The 16,317-nt window shown below is 41.2% G+C and overlaps 1 protein-coding gene across 12 annotated transcripts in view; it reads left to right on the top strand.

Moving 5' to 3' along the window:
- CCDC62 (coiled-coil domain containing 62) overlaps positions 1–16,317 on the top strand; it is a 45,525-nt gene that overhangs the window by 21,740 nt on the left and 7,468 nt on the right. For all 12 annotated transcript variants that reach the window (XM_045459653.1, XM_045459655.1, XM_045459654.1 and 9 more), the window contains 2 exons: positions 3,365–3,521; positions 7,074–7,199. In XM_045459653.1, coding sequence (XP_045315609.1) covers positions 3,365–3,521; positions 7,074–7,199 — 283 coding nt within the window. The remainder of the gene's footprint in view (positions 1–3,364; positions 3,522–7,073; positions 7,200–16,317) is intronic.

The raw sequence follows: 16,317 nt of genomic DNA, 5'->3' as shown, positions 1-16,317 counted from the left end.
AGGTTTTGTTTGAAAACAAAGCCAGTTGTCATGAGTTGGGCAAATATATATTTTTTTTTTTTTAAAGCTAACAGTAGGTCACTTTACGGAGCAGAATGCCGCTCTGGAGCATTCCTCACCCCTGGATCCCGTGTGAATCGATAAGCTGTTTTTCTGCAGAGATTACATTCCCTAGACCACAGATAAGAATTTCACCTCCACCTGCCCCCCCAACCCCCCAGTGACATATTTCCGTATCCAACTGCTTCTGCCCTTGTGTTCATTTTACATTTCCCAAACCTTCTCACTTTTTGAAATCATGCAAGAAAAATAATATTGGTACATAACAAGCTGAGAAAGGTTAATGTTTTTTTTAAGAGAAGAAAATGGATTAGTCATTAGCATATGCTGCATTATTCAGGCTCATCTTATCGTTAGACTTGCTGAATCTTGGGGCGCCTGGGTGGCTCAGTTGGTTAAGCATCCAACTTCGGCTCAGGTCATGATCTTGCGGTTCCTGGGTACAAGCCCTGCATCAGGCTCTGTGCTGGCAGCTAAGAGCCTGCTTTGGATTCTCTGTGCCACCCTCTATCTCTCTCTGTGCCCCTTCCCCAGCTTGTGCTCTCTCCCTCAAAAATAGAGAAACATAAAAAAAACTTGCAGAATCTTGTGGTTGAGGGACGCTATAATAATGTCTGAGATTTAAAAAAACTTTTTTGGGGGGAGGGGTAGGAGGGAGAGAGGGGGGAGAGAGAGAGAGGAGAGAGAGAGAATCCCAAGTAGACTCCATGCTCAGTATGGAGCCTGATGCAGGGCTTGATCCCATGACCCTGAGATACGACCTGTGCTGAAGTTGAGAGGTGGACCCTCCATCGACTGAGCCACTCAGGTGCCCCAATGTGTGCAATTAAAAAATTTTTTCAGTGTTTATTTATTTTTGGGAGAGAGAGAGACAGAGCATGAGCAGGTGAAGGGCAGAGAGAGAGGGAGACACACAATCTGAAGCAGGCTCCAGGCTCCGAACTGTCAGCACAGAGCCCAAAGTGGGGCTTGAACCCATGAACCACGAGATCATGACCTGAGCTGAAGTTAGACACTCAACCAACTGAGCCACCCAGGCACCCCTGCAATTTTTAAATAAAACCTAGCTCTTTGTTCTTAAATTACAGAAAGAATGAAGTTTCTATATTGAGAGCCTTATTTCAGTCGTCACGCTGTCTTTCATAGGACTTTATGATTAAAATTTCTTTCTGGTAATTTCATTATTTGGATTTTTCTTTGGCCCTTTTAGAAGCCTAAGTCATTTAAAAATCACACATGAGGTTCTGGGTGGCTCAGTTGGTTAAGCATATGGCTCTTGACTTCAGCTCAGGTCGTGATCTTATGGTTCATGGGTTCAAGCCCCATGTCGGGCTCTGCCCTGGCAGTGTGGAGCCTGCTTGGGATTCTCTCTCTCCCTCCCTCTCTCTATCCCTCTGTCTGTCCCTCTCCCTCTTGCGTGCTCTGTCTCTCTCTCTCTCTCTCTCTCAGTTATTGCCTGTTGTGAAATTTTAAAGTAAAACGGTGGTGCCACTCAAAGTTATCTATTTGTATTTGTTTTTTACAGCTTTTCTTTAAATAATTGCAAGTTATCAGTAGAGCACAACTGCGCATTTTCACTGCTGAGCAAAGAATACACGTAGATTACGGGGAAAGTTTATGGTAGTTTTTTTTTCTTTCTTTTTTTTTTTTTTTATAATTTTTTTTTTCAACGTTTATTTATTTTTGGGACAGAGAGAGACAGAGCATGAATGGGGGAGGGGCAGAGAGAGAGGGAGACGCAGAATCGGAAACAGGCTCCAGGCTCCGAGCCATCAGCCCAGAGCCTGACGCGGGGCTCGAACTCACGGACCGCGAGATCGTGACCTGGCTGAAGTTGGACGCTTAACCGACTGCGCCACCCAGGCGCCCCTATGGTAGTTTTTTTTTTAATGTTTGTTGAGTGCATGGTTTAACAACATTATTTAAAAAAAATTTTTTTTAAGTTTATTTATTTATTTTGGGTGGAGGGAGAGAGAGCATGTGCATGCACACAAAAGGGGAGGGGCAGAGAGAGGGAGAGCCAGAATCCCAAGCAGGCTCCGCACTGTCAGCATAGAGCCTAGTGCGAGGCTCGAACCCACAAACTGTGGGATCATGACCTGAGCCAAATCAAGAGTCAGACTTACCCAATCAAGCCACCCAGGTGCCCCCTTTTTTTTTTTTTTTTTTTTTGGGAGAGAGAGCGTGAGCAGGGGAGAGTGGCAGAGGGAGCGAGAATCCTATTTAGGCTCTGTGCTCAGCCCCTATGTTAGGTTTAAGAGCGCAGTGGACATATATGAAATTTAACATAGGAAAGAAATTCAAATTTACATTCGGAGTTTTCTTTCAAGACCCTTTTGACCTCCCTGGTTTGAAATACTTGACAGGACTCGTGCTGCCAGCAGAGGGGCGGTGCCCACACGTCACCTGACAAATGCGTGGCTAAACACAGAAGATAATTATGTTCTCCCTTAGAGTATAAGCACTTACTGTGTGCCTACTTTATTATCGGGCTGAATGCTCCCGTTTGTTCCACCATCCCATGCCAGCCAGACCACGGGGGGGTTACCTGTGGAGGGAGAAGCCACGGGCAGCCTGCTCCCCTTCAGTTACAGGGCACGTGGGAGGAAGGGGTGCCAGCTTTTGCCATTCATTCTGCTTTGAGCCCAAACTCTAATATCCTACCCCGAAGCTCGGCTACACAGCTCTGTTCTCCGATACCGACGGCCTGCAGAAGAATGAAGAGCCACACGGTGCTGTCTGACTCTCACAAAAGGGTTGGACTTTTAAAAACCATTAACAAAAATCAACTTCACAAACCAAAAACCCAAAATTTTCACAAGTTTAACCTGTGTTAATTTTTTCCCTTTTGGATGATTTTCCTTCATTTTCTTTTTTCTTTTCTTTTCTTTTTTCTTTTCTTTTCTCTTCTTTTCTCTTTTCTTTTCTTTTCTTTTTTCTTTTTTCTTTCCCTTCCCTTCCCTTCCCTTCCCTTCCCTTCCCTTCCCTTCCCTCCCCTTCCCTTCCCTTCCCTTCTCTTCCCTTCTCTTCTTTCTTTTTGGAAGGGGGATGGAAATTCCCTATTCTGTTGTTACCCTCTAAGAATTCTGTTTTAATTCTGACTGCAAAGGGTATGCATTAAATTGATAATATTCTACTCAATTATTCTCTTCAAATCTCTAATGTTCTACTCAAACTTGAGCTTCTTCATTAAAAAGAAAAACAACTTTTTTCCTGTTGAGATAGTTTGAAGTGTAAGAGTACTGGTGACGCATGTTTGCTACCTCTTTAAGATGTCTGTCCCGTTTGGTTTTATTGTTTGTAGTGAGCTGTTTGCCATCCAGCATTCCCACTGTTTGGGTGCTTCAAAATCTGCGGCACGAGAGGATGAGAGATTGATAGAGACAGGGCCCTCTCCTGATACAAAGAACTCACCTAAGATTTTGTTATTCAACAAAGAGGCACCATTGTCCAATGAGAAGGTTTGTATTTTGCTTAGAGATACCCAGCTCATTCAAGCAAGACTTCTCCCCAGCATGCTTTTAATTCTCCTGTAGTACTGTGGTTCGTGTGCTTAATTTTGGTCATTCTTCGGGGTTGTTTTTTTTTTGTTTGTTTGTTTTTGTTTTTCTAAACTATGGGACTTTAATTATATCATTTAACTGAAGTCACAGATACTCACCTTCTATTTCCTTTAAATATTATTCTATAGGGGTGCCTCGGTGGCTCAGTTGGTTAAGTGTATGACTCTTGGTTTTGGCTCAGGTCATGATCTCACCGTTCATGAGTTCAAGCCCCACAACAGACTCATGCTGACAGTGTGGAGCCTGCTTGGGATTTTCTCTCTCTCTCTGTCTCTCTGTCTCGTCTCTCTCTGCTCCTCCCATGCTCACACATGTGCTCTCTCTCTCTCTCTCTCTCTCAAAATAAATTTTAAAAAACATAAAAAATACATGTTATTCTATAGAGTTAACTCCAGGCCAGATGTCCCTCAGGCCCTCCTGGTGACTGATAGATACATACATATTACATATATATGTGCATACACATATTTTAAATATAACAGAAAAGACTGTAACAAGCAATTGTGCACCTACATTCAGATTTAACATGTTTACCTTTGTCACATTTGTTTTATTTTTCTTGTTCAAGAAATGAAATACTACAGATAAAGTGTGGGTCCCACGTGTCTTCTCCCCTCGCCCACTCCCCCCACCAGTTAATCACTATCCTGAAGTTGCATTCATGCTTTTTCTTATGCTTTTACTACTTAAAAACATATATTTAAACATTACATAATGTTTTGTGTGTATTTAAAATGTGCGTAAGTGGTAAAAGACTGTCTCTATCCTTTTGCGATGATTTTTCCAACTGTGTGAATATTTTGTGACATTCATCCATGCTGATACTTGAAGACTTAGTCCCTTCATTTTGACTGCTGATCAATATGTAGTCTATTGATTGAATAAATCAGTTTGTTCATGCCCCTCCTGATGGTCAGTGAGGTTGTTACTGCACTGTCACTGTCACACATGAGCCGGTGCCTTCACCATAAATGGGATCCGCATTACAGCTCTGTCAGAGTGAAAATAAGTTGAAGTGAACTTAATTACTTCTGGCTTTACTTGGGGAAGATAACAGGCTATGAAACTGATCTGGGTTCACGTCCTTGTTTTGCTTTGTCTTAGCTCAATGACCTCAGTAAAGTTATTTACTTTCTTTGAGCCTCAGTTTCTTCATTTGCAAATATGCAATAATAACATTACACTTGCTTGGTCTAAATGAGATATTTTAGGGCCTGGCCCCTAATGGGTATTTGATGGATGTTCTCTTTGTTAAAACTTGACCATACTAAGTGTTGACTAGAATCTGGAGCAACTGGGACTTTCATTCACTGGTGGTGGGAAAAGAAAATTCACTTTGAAGAGCACTTGGGTAGTTTCTTAAAAAATTAAATATACATGTACCATATGACCCAGCTATTCCACTAGAGCAATGGAAACGCGTCCATACAAAGACTTGCACGTGAATACTCAAGCAGCTTTATTTGTATTAACTGAAAAACTGGAAACAACCCAAATATACATCAGTAGGTGAATAGACAAAATGATGCCCGCATGCAGTGAGGTACTTCTCAGGAGTACAAAGGCATAAACTACTTACGATACACAGCACAGGTGAATCTCAAGATGATTATGCTGAATGAAAGATGCCACATAGACAAAAATATGAATGTGTTTATATAAAATTCCAGAAAAGGCAAACTAGTCTCTGGTGACAGAAGACAGATCAGTGTTGGCTGGGAATGGGTGGACCGACTCCAGCAGGAATTCCCAGGGGGCATAGGTTTGCTTCCCTGTCCGTTGTGGGTGTGGTGTCAGGGCTGTGTACATAGGTAAAACTCAGCATATTATGTAGCGTAATTGTATAGTTTTTTAAAACATTTATTTTTGAGACAGAGACAGAACGCGAGTGGGGGAGGGGCAGGGAGAAAGGGAGACCGAATCCGAAGCAGGCTTCAGGCTCTGAGCTGTCAGCAAAGAGCCCAATGCAGGGCTTGAACTCACAAGCCACAAGATTATGACCTGCGCTGGAGTCGGACACCCAACCGACTGAACCACCTAGGTACCCCAACTTAACTGTGTAGTTAATTATATGTTGATTATACCTCAAAGCTGTTAATTTTTAAACATTTGTTTAAATGTTTATTTTTGAGATAGAAACAGCACAAGTAGGGGAGAGGCAGAGAGAGACAGAGACACAGAATCCGAAGCAGGCTCCAGGCTCTGAGCTGTCAGCACAGAGCCCAACGCAGGGCTTCAACTCATGAGATCATGACCTGAGCTGAAGTCAGACACTTAACCGACTGAGGCCCCAGGTGCCCCTCAGAGATGTTAATTTTTTTAAAGCTGTTAGTATGAGAGGAAATGTTAGTTACTACCTTTTCAGTTCTTGTGAGACCTTTTTTCAGGGTTGGTACCTATTTTTTGAGGCAGTATATATATTACATGCTTATGTTGTCCATATATATGTATATATTTGTGTGTGTGTGTGTGTATGTGTGTGCACGTGCACGTGCTCACACACACAGATATATTCACTCAGCAGGTATTTATTAAATGTCTTCTAAATCCAGGTCAGTAGTGGTCATCTTTGTTCCTGGAACATTAGACTTCACTTTTCTTAGCAAAAAATAGTCTAGGTACTTTCAAGAGTGGTTGTCATGCTAAAACTTTAGATCCCAAAGTTGAAAATTAAACAAGAACAAATTAAGGCACATATCCACATATTTTTATATTATTTGTTTAAAAATTTTTAATGTTTCTTTATTTTGAGAGAGAGAGAGAGAGAGAGAGAGAGAGAGAGACTGAGCACCAGCAGGGGAGGGGCAGACAGAGAGGGAGACACAGAATCTGAAGCAGCCTCCAGGCTCTGAGCTGTCAGCACAGATCCCGACTCGGGGCTCAAACTCACAAACAGTGAGATCATGACCTGAGCTCGTAAGCTTAACTGACTGAGCCACCCAGGTGCCCCTTAAAAGCTTACAAGCGTTTAATGTTAAAATTACATTTTGCAAGTATTTTGAAATACTAATTAGCATGATAATTATGACTTTGGAAAGTTAATTTAGGAGAGTTAATGCCTAGGATTTTTGTTTTTTTTAAAGATTTTATCTTTAAGTAATCTCTACACCCAGTGTGGGGCTCCAATTTACAACCCCAAGATCAAGAGTTGCACGCTCTACCTACTGAGACAGCCAGGGGCCCCAGCCTAGGATTCTTTTTATTGCATGGATGTTACTTAATTAGTTGTAAGGTCTGTTGAAGTCAAATTATTTAGCAAAGTAGGTTCTAAGAAATAAATGGAATTTGGTTCTTCTAGTATTTCATGTCCAGCTTTGATATGTAATGCCTAAAGTCAAATAAACATTAGTGGGTGGTTAACATTTGTGTTTATCACACTGTGCTTGTAAACATAAACATTTCAAAATGCTTCTTGATTTCTTGAATGCTTACGTTGTGTTGTCTTCCCAGGACGACTTTTCGCCCACAAGCAAGCTCCAGCGTTTGCTGGCAGAGTCTCGGCAGATGGTTACCGACCTGGAGTTGAGTACCCTGCTCCCCATCAGCTCTGAGAGTTTCAGCAGCAGTGCCAATAATGTATGTGGTTACTTTTCTTTTGACCCCCTCTGTGTATCCGAATACTCCACTGAGTACTCCCGCGCAGATGTCACTGGTCGGGCATCCCTTTCTGCTAGAAGGAAAGTTCCTGTATGTCTCTGAGACAGAGAGGTAGCACACTGGCTTCGAGGACGAGGGAAAAATCACACAAAAAAGTCACTGTGCCCCAACTTCCTCTTTCTAATTACCTGGGCGTATGAATATAAATTCTTGGGATATAAGATTACATATTTTACTATAGAAAACTTCAAATACAGAAGTAGGAAGAATATTAAAATCACAGCCCTTCAACGTTCTGCCATTTTTGTTTTATCTTCCCCTATCCGTACATGTTTTCTTAGCATTTTGAAGCAAATCCTAGACATCATATCATTTCACTCATAAAAACTTCATTATGTGGGGTACCTGGGTGGCTCAGTCAGTTAAGCGTCTGACTTCGGCTCAGGTCATGATCACGGTTCATGAGTTCGAGCCCCGCATTGGGCTCTCTGCCGTCAGCGCAGAGCCTGCTTTGGATCCTTTGTCTACCTCTCTCTCTGCCCCTACCCCACTCGCACTCTCCCTCTATCTCAAAAGTAAATGAACATTAAAAACAACAACAAGAGAAAACAAACAAAAATAATAACTCAGGGACACCTGGGTGGCTCAGTAGGTTAGGCATCCAACTTCGGCTTAGGTCATGATCTCACAGTTTGTGGGTTCAAGTCCTGCATCAGGCTCTGTCCTGACAGCTCAGAGCCTGGAGCCTTCTTTGGATTCTGTGTCTCCCTCTTTCTCTGGCCCTCTCCCGCTGTATCTTTCTCTCTCTTTCAAAAATAAACATTAAACAAATTTTTTAAAAACTTTATTATGTATCTTTCACAGATAAGGATTACAAAAAAATAGTTTTAACACTGTCATACCCAGCCAAGTTAACAATAACTTGTTAATATCAACCTAATGACTAGACCATGTTAAGTTTTCCCCATTAATCTAAAAAATGCCTTTTTACTCTTTATTTAAATCAACCAAGGTCCATACTTGGCATTTGGATATGTCCTTTAAAGTCTGTCTTGGGGCGCCTGGGTGGCTCAGTCGGTTAGGAGTCCGACTTCAGCCCAGGTCACGATCTCGCAGTCCGTGAGTTTGAGCCCCGCGTCAGGCTCTGGGCTGATGGCTCAGAGCCTGGAGCCTGCTTCCGATTCTGTGTCTCCCTCTCTCTCTGCCCCTCCCCCGTTCATGCTCTGTCTCAAAAATAAATAAACGTTAAAAAAAAAAAGATTAAAAAAAAAAAAAAAGTCTGTCTTAAGGGGCATCTGGCTGGTTCAGCCAAAAGAGCACACTACTCCTGATCTCAGGCTCATGAGTTCGAGCCCCACATTGGGTGTAGAGTTTACTAAATAACTAACTAACTAAATAAATAAATAAATAGAAATAAAGTCTCAATCACTGGCAGGTCCTTCACCATCTTCCTTCCTCCTTTTTCTTCTTCCTCTTTCTTCTTCTTCTCCCTTTGTTTTGTTTTTTTTTTTTTTTTTTTTTTTCTTTCTTGCCATTTAGTTGTGGAAGAAACACTGGGTGATTTGTCCTGTAGAATTTCCCACGTTCTGGATCTTGCTAATTGTCCTCGTTGTTATTTAACACATTCCTGTGTCCTCCATGATTGCTAAGAACTGGTATTTAGATCTAGTGACTTGGTTAGACTTGGGATCAATTTGGTGTTTTCCTTTCGGCATCACTGCCTCACTGGCAATGCTGCCTGCTGCCTATCCATCGCATCAGGAGGCCCCGGATCTCTGGTTGTGCCACCTGTGGATGTAAAGGTTCATTGGAAGTTCAAGAGTTGGTCAGCCCGAGCTTTTATTTTTTTTTTTAATTTTTTTTTTTTCAACGTTTATTTATTTTTGGGACAGAGAGAGACAGAGCATGAACGGGGGAGGGGCAGAGAGAGAGGGAGACACAGAATCGGAAACAGGCTCCAGGCTCTGAGCCATCAGCCCAGAGCCTGACGCGGGGCTCGAACTCCCGGACCGCGAGATCGTGACCTGGCTGAAGTCGGCCGCTTAACCGACTGCGCCACCCAGGCGCCCCAGCCCGAGCTTTTATATTTATAAAGTTCACTTAATGATTTTAGCATTCTTTGATTACTGTTACTTAGAGCTGTTATTTCATTAGCAATTGCAACATACTCATTCTAAATCTGTCATTCTTTTGGGGGAGTGTTTTACATGTTAATTCTAACTGCTTTTTCTGAGCCCAGTAACATTTCAGTAGCAATGATGTAAGTTGCTTTGTGGATTTTATAGCCTTAATATAAATAGTGAAAAGAGCATTGAACTTGAAATCGGGATACTGAGGTTCCAGTTTCCTAATCTCTAAAATAAGAGCTTAGAACTGAGGCTTTAAATTTAAGATTCCAGGTACATTACTTGGGTGTGCTGTGTGCATAAAGATATATGAAAGCCACAGAGTTAAACTTCTTTGTGTCCCTGACCAAAAAACTAAAATAAAAAAAGGTCTGTACGAACACTGAAATACTTCTTTTAAAATCGGCTTTGTACGAGGTAAAAGATCTATATGCTGAAAACCATAGAAAGATTATGAAAGAAACTGAAGAAGACACAAAGAAATGGAAAAACATTCCATGCTTATGGATTGGAAGAACAAATATTGTTAAAATGTTCATACTACCCTAAGCATCTACACATTCAACGCAATCCCTATCAAAATGATACCAGCATTCTTCACAGAGTTAGAACAAACAATCCTAAAATTTGTATGGCACCACAAACGACCCTGAATAGCTAAAGTAATGTTGGAAAAGAAAACCAAAGCTGGAGGCATCACAGTTCTGGACTTCAAGATGTATTACAAAGCTGTACTCATCAAGACACTATGGTACTGGCACAAAAACAGACACATAGATCAATGGAAAAGAATAGAGAACCCAGAAATGGACCCATAAACATATGGCCAACTAGGCTTCGACAAAGCAGGAAAGAGTATCTAATGGAAGAAAGACAGTCTCTTTAGCAAATGGTGCTGGGAGAACTGGACAGCAACATGCAAAAGAATGAAACTGACACCAAGAACCATAAAATATCTAGGAATAAACCTAACCAAAGGCGAAAAATCTACACACTGAAAACCATAGAAAGCTTATGAAAGAAATTAAAGAAGACACACAAAAAATGGAAAAATATTCCATGCTCATGGATTGGAAGAACTTATATTGTTAAGATGTCAATACTGCCCAAAGCAATCTACATATTCAACGCAATCCCTATCAAAATAACATCGGCATTCTTCACAGAGCTAGAACAAACAATCCTAAAATTTGTATGGAACCAGAAAAGACTCCGAATAACCAAAGCAATCTTGAAAAAGATAACTGAAGCTGGAGGCATCACAATCCTGGACTTCAAGCTATACTACAAAGCTGTCATCATCAAGACAGTATGGTACTGGTGCAAAAACAGACACTCAGATCAATGGAACAGAATAGAGAACCCAGAAATGGACCTACAAATGTATGGCCAACTAATCTTTGACAAAGCAGGAAAGACTATCCAACGGAATAAAGACAGTCTCTTTAGCAAGTGGTGCTGGGAAAACTGGGCAGCGACATGCAGAGGAATGAACCTGAACCACTTTCTTACACCATACACAAAAATAAACTCAAAATGGATGAAATACCTAAATGTAGACAGGAAACCATCAAAATCTTATAGGAGAAAATAGGCAGCAACCTCTTTGATTTAGGCCACAGCAACTTCTTACTTGACATGTCTCCAGAGGCAAGAGAAATAAAAGCAAAAATGGCCTCACTTCTGCACAGCAAAGGAAACCATCAACAAAACTAAAAGGCAACCGACAGAGGGGCGCCTGGGTGGCTCGGTTGGTTAAGTTTCTGACTTCCGCTCAGGTCATGATCTTGTGGTTTGTGAGTTTGACCCCTGCATCCGGCTCTTTGCTGTAAGCACAGAGCCTGCTTTGGATCCCTCCCCTGCCCTGTCCTTCTTTTTCTCTTTCAAAAATAAACATTTTTAAAAAAAAATAGGCAACCGATGGAATGGGAGAAGATATTTGCAAATGACATATGGATAAGGGTTAGTATCCAAAATCTATAAAGAACCCACCAAAATCAATACCCCAAAAACAAATAATCCAGTGAAGAAATGGGCAGGAGACATGAATAGACACTTTTCCAAAGAAGACATCTGGATGGCTAACAGACACATGAAAAGATGCTCAACATCACTCATCATCATGGAAATAAAAATCAAAACTACGATGACATACATCCTCACACCTGTCAGAGTGGCTAAAATTAACAATTCAGGAAACAACAGATGTTGGTGGGGAACCTTTTGCACTGTTGGTGGGAATGCAAACTGGTGCAGCCACTCTGGAAAACAGTATGAAGGTTCCTCAGAAAATTAAAAATAGAACTACCATACAACTCAGCAACTGCACTACTAGGATTTTATCCAAAGTATACAAAAGTATATAAAAATGCTGATTTGAAGGGGCACATGCAAATGTTTATAGCAGCGCTATCAACAATAGCCAAATTATTTATGGAAAGAGCCCAAATATCCATTGACTGATGAATGGATAAAGAAGATGTGGTATGTATACACACACACACATGCGTGCGCACGCACAAGCGCATGATGGAACATTACTTGGCAATGAAAAAGAATTAAATCCTGCCATTTACAACAATGTGGATGGAAATGGAGGGTATTATGCCAAGTGAAATAAGTCAGAAAAAGACATATCATATGATTTTGCTCCTATGTAGAATTTGAGAAACTCAACAGATGAACATAGCAGAAGGGAACATAGCAGAAGGAAAGGAAAAATAAGATAAAACAGAGAGGGAGGCAAACCATAAGAGACTCCTAAATACAGAGAACAAACTGAGGGTTGCTGGAAGTTGTGGGGGATGGGTTAAATGGGTGAGGGGCATGAAGGAGGGCACTTTTCGGGATGAGCACTGGGTATTACATGCAAGAGATGAATCACTGGATTCTACTCCTTAGCCAACTGAGCCACCCAGGCGCCCCTCACTGGATTCTACTCCTGAAGCCAAGACTACCCTGTATGTTAACTAACTTGAATTAAAAAAATGAAATAAAGTAAGATCAACTTTGTAGACTTTAATGCCTAAGTACTTATTCCTTAATGAAAACCAACACAGATCCTTAGTTCAGTAAGTTTAGATAAATGTATATACACTCATTTAACCAATATCCCAGTCAAGATACAGAACATTGCCATCACCCCAGAAAGTTCCCTCATGTTCTTTGGCGTGGACTCCCCCTTTCCCCTACTCCAGGGAGCTACTGCTCTGATTTTGATCATGGAAGAATAGTTGGCCTATTCTAGAACTTCGTATAAATGCAGTCATATGGTATGTACTCTTTGTCTAGCTTCTTTCAATAGAACTATTTTGAGATTTGTCCATGTTGTTGTGTATACTGGTACTTCACTCCTTTTTATTGCCGATCAGTATTCCATTGTGTGACGAGACCACAGTTTGTTTATTCACCTGTTGATGGGACACGTGGGTTGTTTGCAGTTTGGGGCTATAATGAATAAAGCTGCTATGAACATTTTTTATATAAACCTTTTGTAAAATGGAAATATGTTTTTATTTCTCTAAGGAAAATACCTAGAAATAGAATCACTAGTTATAGGACAGGTGCATGCTTAACTTTTTAATAAACTGCCAAAGTGTTTTTCAGGGTGGTTTGTACCATTTGCATCCCTGCCAGCAGTGTATGAACATTCCAGGTGCTCCACATCCTCACCAGTGCTTGGTTTTGTCAGTTTGATTTGATTTGATTTTTTTTTTAACGTTTATCTATTTTTGAGACAGAGAGAGACAGAGCGTGAATGGGGGAGGGGCAGAGAGAGAGGGAGACACAGAATCGGAAGCAGGCTCCAGGCTCTGAGCCATCAGCCCAGAGTCCGACGTGGGGCTCGAACTCACGGACCGCGAGATCGTGACCTGAGCCGAAGTCGGACGCCCAACCGACTGAGCCACCCAGGCACCCCTTGTCAGTTTGATTTTAGCCGTCCTGATAAATGTGAAGCGGCATCTGGTTGCCATTTATTATTTTGTTGTTGTTTTTTGACAGAGCGTGAGTGGGGGAGGGGCAGGCAGAGGATCTGAAGTGGGCACCCCGATGACAGCAGAGAGCCCAGTGTGGGGCAGGGGCCCCGGAACTCACAATGGACTGAGCCACCCAGGTGCCCTCATGTGGTTGCCATTTAATTTCCATTTTCCTGATAACCTAATGATGTGCATCTTTTTGTGTGCTTATTGGCTTTTTATATACTTTTGTGAAGTGTCTGTTCAAGTCTTTTGCCCATTTTAAGTTTGAGTTGTTTCCTTTATTATATTCAGTTGTAAGGGTTCTTAATATACTCTGCACACAAGGCCTCTGTCTTTTGTCAGATATGTTGCAAATATTTTCTCCCACTTTGTGGTTTGCCTTTTTATTTTAAGTGTCTTTTGAAGAGCAGAAATATAAAATGTTGATGAAGTCCAGTTTATCAAAATTTTTTTTTTTTTTAATTTTTTTTTTTTCCAACGTTTATTTATTTTTGGGACAGAGAGAGACAGAGCATGAACGGGGGAGGGGCAGAGAGAGAGGGAGACACAGAATCGGAAACAGGCTCCAGGCTCCGAGCCATCAGCCCAGAGCCTGACGCGGGGCTCGAACTCACGGACCGCGAGATCGTGACCTGGCTGAAGTCGGACGCCCAACCGACTGTGCCACCCAGGCGCCCCAAGTTTATCAAAATTTTTTTAAGTGGCAGTTTTTGTGTCCTGAGAAATCTGCCCCAAGGTTGTAAATATTGTCTCCTCCCGAAAGTTCTAAGGTTCTGTTTAGGTCTATGGTTTATCTCAATTTAATTTTTGCAGATGGTATGAAGTGAGGATCTGGTTCATGTATCCAGTTCCAGCACCATTTGGTGAAAAGACTGCCCTTCCCAGTTGAATTACTTTTGGCAACTCTGTTGAAACTCAGTTGACCGTATATGCACGGGTCTGTTTTCGGAGTCTCCAGTCAGTTCTGTTGATCTGGTAGCTCTCCTTATGCCACGCTGTATTGATTATATGACTCTGTGGAGGGTCTTGAAATCAGGTAGTATACATGCTCTACTTCGTTTTTTTTTTTGCAAAATTGCTTTGTCTACTCTAGATCTCTTGCAGGTCCATAGGAGTTGTAGAGTCAACTTGTCAATTTTTACAAAGATACAGTTGGATATTGTGATTTCATTGAATTTATAGATCACTTGGGGAAGAATTGACATTTGTGAACAGAGTATATCTCCATATAGTTTGTTTGTTTGTTTGTTTGTTTGTTTATAGACCTAAATAAAAGGCCTTCCTTCACTTCTCTTATTTTGTAGGTTTCGTAGGCGTCTTGCTTTTGTTAAATGTATTGCTAATATTTTGTTTATTGCTGCTATTATACATGGCACTTTAAATTTCACTAATTGCTGATGGTATAAAGAACTGCAGTTGACTTTTTTTTGTAAATTGCCCCTATCTAAATTCACCTATGCTGGTAGGTTTTCTATAGGTGGTTAGGGATTTCGACATGGACAATCATGTCATTTGTGAACAAAGAATATCTTTTTCTGATCTGTATGCCCTATGTCTTTTTCTTACCTTATCGCTCTGGCTAAGACCTCCAGATCAGTGTTGGACAGAAAAGTGAGGGCAGACGTCCTTGCCTTGTTCCATGAAATACTCTCTGGGGGCACTGCTTGCTTGGTTCCTCCTCACATTGGTGTTTTGGTAGATTCAGAGTTCCAGGGAGTGGTTTCCATGTGACACAGATGATCTGAAACTAAAACATTATCCATTTTATTTTATTGCTTTTTTTTAAGGATTTTATTTTTAAGTAATCTCTACACCCAATATGGGGCCCGAACTCACAACCCCGAAACCAAGTCTCAGACTTCACTGACTGAGACTACCAGGCACCCCAAGACCATTAACCGTTTTAGAATCAACATGCTCATTGCCATGAGCTTCAACAGGTAGTTACAAAGATTGCCTGAAAGAATAATGGGCTCCAGGGCACCTGGGGGGCTCAGTCGGCTAAACGTCCAACTCTTGATTTCAGCTCAGGTTATGATCTCATAACCTTGAGTTCAAGCCCTGCCTCGGCTCTGTGCTCACAGCGCAGAGCCTGCTTGGGATATTCTGTCTCTCTCCTCTCTCTCTGTCCCTCTCCCACTCATGCACTCTCTCTCTCTCAAAATAGATAAACAAACATTAAAAAAAAGAATGGGCTCCAAAAAAAGTGATTTTTAAAAGAATATCTACCATGTATGCCACATAAGCTTTTCAAAGTAGAAACCTTAATGGACTTTGTGGTGTTTTGTGGGAAGAAAGATTTTTTTTCTTGACAGATTCTTTGAAGCATTAGTGAAGCAATTTATTTTACATTGGGGCAGAAAGTATTTTTAAGTATTCGTAAGGGTTTTTTTTAAACAGCTTTACTGAGATATAATGTATATACCATCACGTTCTTCTATGTGAAGTGTACAATCCAGTGGTTTTAGTGTATTTTACAAAGTATGCGACTGTCACCATAATCTAACTTCGAACATTTTCATCATCCCCAAAGAAAGCCCGTACCCATTAGCAGTCACTCCCCCTTCCCTCTCCCCTAGCCCCTGGCGGCTAATTATCGATCTCCTTTTTTTTCTCTTTGGATTTGTTAGGCAGAGATTTTTAACCAGAGTTTGTTGAATAGAATTCAGGGGATCCATAAACTTTGATGTGAATAAAAAACACATGTAATCTTATTTTAATTAACCTCTGATTGAAATTTAGCACTTCCTTCAATTCTGGATATAGGAAACAAGTCATAGGAGTACATAATGCCTATGACTTTGTTCCTAGTAGAGATCACAGATGGTTTCAGATCACATTACAGTCATTACAGGTATCTTGAGATACCCTCTATACTTAGCACTGGCTCAGAATTACAGAATATTAGACCTGCTACTAGATCGTATCATTTAATCCTTTACTATAGAAAAGGGGCGCCTGGATTCCTGATCTTGGGGTTGTGAGTTCAAG

The sequence above is a fragment of the Leopardus geoffroyi genome, chromosome D3 (genome assembly GCF_018350155.1).
Source record: "Leopardus geoffroyi isolate Oge1 chromosome D3, O.geoffroyi_Oge1_pat1.0, whole genome shotgun sequence".
In the NCBI taxonomy this organism is placed as follows: domain Eukaryota; kingdom Metazoa; phylum Chordata; class Mammalia; order Carnivora; family Felidae; genus Leopardus; species Leopardus geoffroyi.
The sequence above is the reverse complement of the archived record's forward strand: the minus strand, read 5'-3'. Positions and strand labels throughout refer to the sequence as shown.